Below are 9,116 nucleotides of genomic sequence, written 5' to 3' on the forward strand. Positions count from 1 at the left end.
CCTGGTTCTGCCGCCACCATCTGGACTGTAGCCCAGGCCTTTGCCACATTCATCAGAAATGCTTTGTATTTCAATTCTGAATCAGGGTTCAGATTTTTTTTTTAGATTTTTTGCTGTCCCCACAATGTTACTACACGCAATGTTATTACCCGCATTATCGTTGGAGCTACTGTCACTTTTACTGTCTGTGGCCACAATTCTTTGTTGTCCCACTTCACTGTCGCTGTCTGAATGACAATTAATCTATTACTACGCGTCTCACAAGGCAGGTCAGCTAGGTCATCGGAGGAGAATTTGTCCTTGATCCATTCTCCCCACCAGCTACTGGCTGATACACACAGCTTGAAGGAGGCAAAGCATTTTCCTTTATAGTCGGTTAAGTAAACAGCAAGGTCAAGTTACTGACTGCTAACTAAACATTCCAGAGTCTTATCACGCATCTGCAGGCGGTTGCATGCAATGTAGGTGGCGCCAGAGTGATGTATAGTGGGTTGCAACTTATCGTGTACTAAAAGCCTGTTAACATGTGAACGGTCCGCCATGTTTAAAAGGGAAAGAACTTTTAAAGGGTGTGTGGTCCGCAAAGTGTTAAAACCCAGATAACGGTGTATTTTGCGTTACCAAGGGAACGAGCCCCATGAAGCTCTGCCCAGAAAATGCGCAGCTTGCGGCTGTCAGGCCGCATGTCATATTTCTCCCTCCTAAAGGCTGTTCATCCCGAACAGTCTAACGGTAGTATGTCACCATTTATTCTTTTCCGAGGTTTCTGCTCGTGATGTCACGCCTTCAAATGCATTCAAATTGCTCGATTGGTTTATTTCTCTGCAGTGGCATCTCTCAACCGCTACCACTGCTCCCTCCTGAAGGGTGCTTGTCCTGAGCAGCTCCCTTATGAGGTTCCAGTCTATCAACGTGCATCATCTTATCCAAAGTTTCTTTTCCTCTCTTTCTCTTTCTAGCGGTGGGGGCCGGTACTTTTTATTACAGACTCCCGTTCTACCTGTAATTTCTTTTTCTGGTTTGGAGGGGGTCGACCCCCCACAATGTCCAGTTCAACATTCTTTGCAACCTGCTGAACATCCCGTCTGCTTGCTTCACAAATTCCAGCTCTAGGGTCATTTTGAGGGTCTTGTAGGTCTGTCCTCCTCTTCCCAGAGGTGATAGCTGTGTTGAGCTCCACCCTCCGATGCTGATCGCGGTTGCCCTCTTCTTCCTCAGGTATAGTGGCCGCTTGCCGCCTAGAACTGCCGTTACCTTTTTTCTTTCATGGTGGGTCTGTAAATTCTTCCTGTGTGGCCCTACTCTCTGGGTTGCTCACTCAATCTTGGCCCTGGTGCAGTCCTTTCTGATGCCTCTCTTGCGCCACGCTGCTCTTGCACAGTGGGTCATTAACCTGCCGCCAACGGTCATGCTCTTCCATGACACACTATATCCCTCGGTCCTTTCCTTTGGTTTTTGGTGGTGCTCTGCAGCCAGATTCCAGTCCCTACACTGCTTCCTCATTCCTATGACCAGTTTCACTATGACATCTTCCTTAGGCACCTCCAGATGTGCCGCTTTTAGATTTGCATCTGCCTTTACCGGGCTGGTGTCAATTTTTGCTTGGTTCATTTCCACCTTGTTTTTAATTGTTTTCATTTCAGCCTGCCTTTCTTCTCGCTCGGCATCCCACTCGGCGAATAGAGAACCTGTCTGTTTTCATCATCTCTTCCACTGCTTCTAGATCGGCTTTCCTACTGGCTTCCTCGCCTCATAAAGCTCCGCCCAGTACATGGGCAGGATGCGGTTTTCAGGCCGCACGTCACAATACTATTATATTACTGACATGCTTTGGTCATCAATGGCCATCCTTAGGGTGAGACTAAATTTTAAGCAAATTTTATTACATACATAAAGAAAGATTTAGAAAATCTACGCCTTAACTTTTTTTACACGCACAGTAATCTCCAGATTAGTTGGTGTGGAGAGAAAATGATTTTCCGTGGATAATCGGTAAAAGGAATATATAACTAATATGAAACTAATATTGAAAGGGCAAAGAGAAAGTGCAGTGTTACTTGAAAACAACTGGTACAAAGATGAGTGACGTTTCTGTGAAGGTCTTGTGCCACTTCTCCACATTCAAAACAAAAGTCCAAAGTAGGAAGCCCTTCTCAAGTTTCCAAGTACTACCTTTGTTTTGTAACTATTCCTTTCAGAAATAAAAAGAGGGAATGTCTGAAGGGCAAAATAATTTGTGAGATTGCAACAAACAGTAAGAACAAGAACATTATGGACCTGTATTGAGGCATAAATGAAACTAAGAAAGATTACCAGCCTAGAATTAACTTAGTAAAGGATCTGCTTGCAGTTCCCACAATATTTTTAACAGGTGGAAGAACTACTTCTCTGTTATCGAATGTACAGTCAATGACATTAGGCAGATAGAAATACATACAGCTGAGCAGTTAGTACCTGATTCTAACCTTTTCAGGTTGAAACTGCTACTGCAAACTAAAAAAAAAAAAAGGACAAATTGCCAGGTAGTGATCAAATTCTGGCATACTGGTTCAAACAGGAGGAGACATATTACAGGCTGACATCCATAAACTCGTTAATTCTATTTGGGGTAAGGAAAGATTGCCTTATTAGTGAAAGGAGTCATTATTGTACCAATTTACAAGAAGGGTGATAAAACTATGGTAATTAATGAGGAATATAACTGTCAACAACTTCATATAAAATGTTATCCAATATCTTTCTCTCATGATTAAGTTCATATATAGATGAAATTAGTGATGATCATCAGTGTGGGTTTCAAACCAATAGATAAACTACTGATCAGATGTTTTCCATTTGTCGGATAATGGAGAGGAAGTGGGAGTATGATGAGACAGTACATCAGCTATTTGCAGACTTCAAGAAAGCCTATGATTTAGTTAGGTGGGAAGTAATGTACAATACTGTGTTAGAGTTGGGGATACCCATCAAATTAGTCACATTTAATAAAATGTGTTCAAACTAAGCGTATGGTAGAGTCTGTAGAGGTAAACATTTGTCTGATAATTTTCCTATCCAGAATGGTCTAAAACAAGGAGATGCTTTACCACAACTGCTTTTCATCTTTGCTTTAGAATATGCCATTAGGGAGGTCTAAGAAAACCAAGTGGGACTGAAATTAAATGGGACACATCAGCTGTTGGTCTATGCTGATGATAGGAATCTACTGGGTGATAATATAGATACCATAAAGAGAAACACAGAAACTTTAATTGACGCTAGTAAGGAGGTTCGTCTTGAAGTAAACACAGAGAAAACTAAGTATATGTTGCTGTCTCATCACCAAAATGCAGGGCAAAAGCAGACATAAAGATAGCTAACAGGTGCTCTGAAAATGTGGCATAGTTCAAATGTTTTGGAACGACAGTAACAGATCAAAATTTGATTCAGAAAGAAATTAAGAGGAGACTGAATTCGGGCAATGCTTACTACCCTTCAGTCCAGAAACTTCTGTCTTCTTGTCGGCTGCCCAAAAACATAAAAATTAGAATATACAAAACTATATTTTTGTCAATTGTTGTGTATGTGTATGAAACTTAGTCTCTGACAATAAGGGAGGAACACAGACTCATTGAGTCTGAGGAGAACAGTTGGACTGATAGCAGGATGGAGACAACTGCATAATAACTTGTGTTCTTCGCGAAGTGTAATCAGTACAATCAAATCAAGGAAGATGATATGGGCAGTGCATGTGGCACACATGGGAGAAAAAAGGAATGCATATAGAATTTTGTTTGGAAAGCCACAAGGAAAGGGACCTGCAGGAAGACCTAATCATAGGTGGAAGGATAATATTAAAATGGATTTTGGAGACTTGGTGGAGTGGTATGGAACCTTTGGGTTCCATAAAATATCTGGAAATACTTGAGTAGATGAGCAACTGGCTACTTCTCAAGAAGGGCTCAGCTCCATGATCTTAGCTAGTTTATCAAGTGACATTAGACACACCAGTCAATTTTCTAAACAAATCTCCCACGTAATCTACCCTTGATAAACTGAGTCTACTGTATTTAAAATTAATATTCATTAATGTGAATGGTGGTGACATGCAACAAAATTAATTGTTGATGTGTGGTACCAAATCATGTATTGCAATTGCAAGATCTAAAAAAAAAACATAAAAAGTATAGTAAATGAGATGATACAAACATTTGTTGAATGTAATCCCTTTAATTACTGGTATGTGGTATCATAACACATACCACAGTCTAATACTTGTAAATACGAACAGAAGCCTGCAATACATGGCATCATACAGTCTGCCAATTATTAACAAGTTTATATTCAAAAACCCCTCATATAAGTGAACATCAATATAATATTAGCATTAGCTATTTACAAAAATTATATTACTGATATATTTTAAACTCATTTGTTTATATATGTTGTAAAGTTTCCTTTATTATTTGGTTTTCCCTTGAAGATGGTCACTTGTGACTGAAATATATCCATAGCTCAGTTGGTATAGCAATGGATTACAGGCTGGATGGCTGGGGTTTGATTCCTGGCAGAGGTAAAAGATTTTTCCCTTCTTCACGAGGTCAGACCAGCTCTGGGGTTCACCCAGCCTCCTACAGAATGGGTACCAGAGGTAAGTAGTTGGGGCATGAAGCTCATCACTCACCTTCACCTAGTGCCAAGGTCAAGAATGGTGGAGCTACATCTCTATTTCCCTATACATCTTCATGGTATGGTGTTTAATTACTTATGCAAAGGGACAAATTTACCTTCTTTTTACATGTCAGAGATGCAGTAGTATTTAATGGGAAAATTAAGTAAATTACATATACTTACATGGTGACTTGACATCTTATTTTAAAGTATACTGACAAAATTAATTGTATCATATTGTGCGATACCTTCCTTATCCTCGGCTTCACAGCTATGGACTTTGAGCAGATGACTGTATTTTATTTATGCGGAGATTAATTAACATCATAATTAGCAACTCAGGCTATATAATGTCAAATGTGTGCTTGACGGTGAATGAAGAATTGGAAAGTATATGGTCATGGCCTAAATTAAGTTACCATCCTACCATTTGCCCGAAGGAACTGAGGAAAACCACGATAACTTTCAGTCCGTATAATTAGTTTCCCAGCTTAGAATGAAATTAAGAACCTCCCAAAAACTGATCCTACAGTCCTTATTTGGGGTGGGAGAAACTTATGATATCACGGTGCTGTCTGTGTGTCTGTGTATCCTACCCTAATTCCTGAAATCTGGAACAGTGCAGCCTGAAGAGACCATATAAACAAACATATGACATGTGGTCTTAAAGCTTAAATAGTACAGTCAGTTAATGGCATTGTCGGCGCAACAGTCTTCCCACTCTCAGGTTTCTGCAATCTGCAAATGATTGCTAACAAGAGTCCTGAGTTGTCCTCTATGGGTCAGATCACAGAGAACACCACCTCCAATAGTTCTTCTTTTGTTAGGCTACTTTCTCTGTTTCTGTACATGCAATACCATTATTGCTGCTAATGGCTTAGAAAACATGTTCATATGGCAATGTATACACATGCAATAATAGGATAATTGTTATATGCATCATTTTCTATGTGGTCCATGCCATAGCAAAGGTACGAGGGGGTACCCAAAAGAAATTAACTTATTTATTCATATTTTAAGCACAAACTTTCAATCCCCTTCAAAGTACTCTCCACTTACACTAATACACTTGTCTAGTCTTTTATTCCATTTTTCAAAACATTGTCTAAATTCATCTTTTGAGATGCTTGACAGCGCCTCCGTCGTTTTTTCCTTTCATGTCTTTTTTGATTCGAGGAAACAAAAAAAAAAAAAGTCGCACAGGGCAAGGTTGGGTGAGGAACAGGGGTCATACCATTTTTGGTCAAGAACTGTCATACAGACAGGGCTGTGTGAGCAGGGGCATTGTCATGATGGAAAAACCAGTCACACGACTGCCACAAATCTGGCCGCTGAACTCCAAGTCACTCCCAACAGCTCCACAATTTCTTCAATTGTCCGGCGTCGACCTTCCTTGATGATTTCACGAATTTTTTCAACATATTTATGTGTTCGGGCCGTGGAAGGACGACCAGAATGAGGTTTGTCATCAATTGACATTTCACCATTTTTGAAATGGGAAAACTACTCAAACTCTTGAGTTTTCCCCATAGCATCGTCCTTGTACGCCGTTTTTAACATTTCAAGAGTTTCTGTTCCACTTTTCCCGAGCAAAAAGCAGAATTTCACTGCCGCACGCTGTTCACGAAAATCAGCCATTGCAAAAACGACGATCACACAAAACAGTTGTCACTATAAACTCTGCCAAAACTAGTCCTTACCTTCTGAAGCAACGGTAGTCGGCTTACTGACTGAGGAATGTTAGCTCTATGCGCTCATAGCGGCAAAACACGGTACTACAAAAGCTCTGGTCACAAAAAAATTAGTTCAGTTTCTTTTGGGTACCCCATCGTAAGTAGGCAATCCGTTCTTCCCTGAAGTTTTACCTTGTTCTTCAAGTGATTCAATCCCTTCAGGTTCTCCAATTAAAATTTTGTATGCATTTCTTGTTTCCTTTATGTCTCAACCATATCCTTCATCATTTGATCACCCTATTAGTAGTTGGTAAGGCATGGTCCAAACACCATGACTGAGATGGCAGCAGTCCTGCTTCATATTTGGGAGGTCCAGGGTTCAAATCTCTATCCTAACTACAGGTTTTCATGAAGTTCCTCTGCCTCTCCAGCAAAATTCTAGAATGGTACCTCAAATTAGGCTATGACTCCTTCCTTCTACAGCCTTTCCAAATCACCTGTTCATTAATCAACCTACACCAGACACTATGCACCCTGAGCTGCTGAAAGTATCATTAAAAGCACCATAAGTAAATAAACTGGTTATGATATACCATTCTGTATCTTAAAGTTATGTAAAATAAAATAAAATAGCCTAAATTATTTTCATTTACAACAAAATATTGTATTTGTTGGAGAAATATAAAAAAGTCCAAATATGAGAAAAGAATTTTCACTTTGCTACCAATATTGAAGATAGATCTGTAAATCTGTTGGTTTCAGGTAAACACATTTAGGTCCTAATGTAGCTGCTACATTCAGTTAAATGGGACAAAACTTTAATTCACGTTGCCCTACATATGGGCAGATACACAAGTTACCATTAAGTTTTTATGACACAACTCAATCATCCACTCTTGGCAGCAGTGCTACAAAGAATGTCTGTTCCCATCATGTGGCTCTACCAATAAAAACATTGGGTATGTCAGTCTTCAATAATAATGACTCTCGGTTAATGTTCATGCTGAAATAATACACTATAAGCATTCACAACCTCGGAACTATATGAGGGCTCGCTGTCGATATTGCCTTCATTAACCGGTAGGCTGCTCACGAGTTACGTTTACTTTAACCTAACCTCAAAATGCAATTTCATATAAGAGCAACATTTCAATTTGTTCATGCTGTAAATAAAGAAAGTAAACACCGAAAAATATACTTCACTAGTGTACATATACCTTATAATTTTCAAACCCAGACAAATGTTCTTGACTCAGATACTGCACTTCCATTTTTTGATATATATTTTCTTTCACTTCTGTAATGTCAACCTACTACAGTTACAAGAATGCATTCAGATGTATTATAACATCGTCGTATTATTTGTGTGTCACATTATCTAAAAATACATAAATTGTTAGATATCACAGTACACACACTACAAGCGTGAATTGCTGAACTGAACATAAAAAAGTGTGACTATGAATGAACAAAATCAGTTACTATCGTTACTGCCGTGACGCGTGTTTGGAATATTTCATTTATGATTTCATATGTCCACCGCAGTATGGCGCTATTCAGCTACAGTTTGCTTTGACGATATTGGGCGCAACGTGACACCCCATAACTTGGTAGGTTTTGTTTTTTATTTACATAATATTAGCAATTAGAATTGCGTTTGATTCTATAAGCTAATTTTCTGTAGTATTCTTCGTGACGTGGAGAGGGCTTATCCATAGACAGGTAGGTAACTACGAATGTTTCCGAGGAACCTGCTGTCTCCATCTTCAGGATACATATCTCGACAGACACCGAAAACCTCACATTTCACAGTGTTCTGCAAAAGTAACTGCGATCAACGCGAAGGTAAGATAGGTACTGACAGTTAAAGTGAAAACCCCGACAAGCTGGTTTAGTGGACTTTAGATGGAACTCTGAACCGTGGTATCTGTTATATCCAAATACCACGGATCGCCACGGATCACTTGTTCATTTAAGACCACGGAAGTAATTGGTGAGTCAAAGTCAAAGTCAAAGTGAAATTCACATTGTGACTAACGGTCGGTCAGTCTGTCTGTCTTTGTGTCGAGCCCGAGCTGGGGCTTATGACCAGATGTTTTATTCTTATATTAAAGTTGCTGTCCTGTCCATTTGGGGAGCTAGTCATGTCAATATTTACATTTTAATCTTAGTCTTAATTCCTACTTCTATGTACTATTTATACAAGCCCTCTGTCAGTCCAGGCTCAGTACAGCAGATTATGTCCTATTTCTAGTAGTATTCGCTATCATGGCAGTCTAATCACTTGAACGGTCGTATGCCTAACCGCCAAGTTTAAGCCTCTTATACTATCTATGTCGGGCTTCGCCTTGATCAATATTGCGAACATTCTCATTGGCATGATTTAGTATGACTTCTGCTTGATGCCGCCTGCATAATTTTGTTTTATAGTCATTATACGTACGGAATTTTGAACGCAATATGCAAATCGGGGACCGATGTGCGCCTTGGAAAATTGCCAGTGGTACGGAGAACCTGTTTTTGCAGGCGCTGCAATTTTATGAAATGGGTGTCTGCCGCAACTTCCCAGGCGGGACTAGCGTAAGTCATTACGGGTCTAACATGAAGGGTCAGTTTAATGTTAGCGCTCAATCACTCACATTTGGATAGGGAATATACTCTAATGAATGTTCTAAAGGCCTTGGCTTCGATGATTTCTATGTGCAATCTCTGTAACTCTCGTATCGAAGATTACACCTAGATATTTTGCACTATTTACAAATTGAATATTTAGTCCATTTAGAGTAAGACTAG

The 9,116-nt window shown here is 39.6% G+C and overlaps 1 protein-coding gene across 2 annotated transcripts in view; it reads right to left on the reverse strand.

Moving 5' to 3' along the window:
* Positions 1–7,788, reverse strand: part of LOC111872113 (ethanolaminephosphotransferase 1) — a 72,645-nt gene extending 64,857 nt beyond the window's left edge. For both annotated transcript variants that reach the window (XM_023865687.2, XM_023865686.2), the window contains exon 1: positions 7,541–7,788. Coding sequence is in view for 1 of the 2 variants with exons in the window: in XM_023865686.2 (XP_023721454.1) it covers positions 7,541–7,594 (54 nt within the window). In the remaining variant the exon portion in view is untranslated. The remainder of the gene's footprint in view (positions 1–7,540) is intronic.
* Between the last annotated feature and the right edge of the window lie 1,328 nt (positions 7,789–9,116).

This window comes from Cryptotermes secundus, unplaced genomic scaffold, assembly GCF_002891405.2.
Source record: "Cryptotermes secundus unplaced genomic scaffold, Csec_1.0 scaffold417, whole genome shotgun sequence".
Taxonomy (NCBI): domain Eukaryota; kingdom Metazoa; phylum Arthropoda; class Insecta; order Blattodea; family Kalotermitidae; genus Cryptotermes; species Cryptotermes secundus.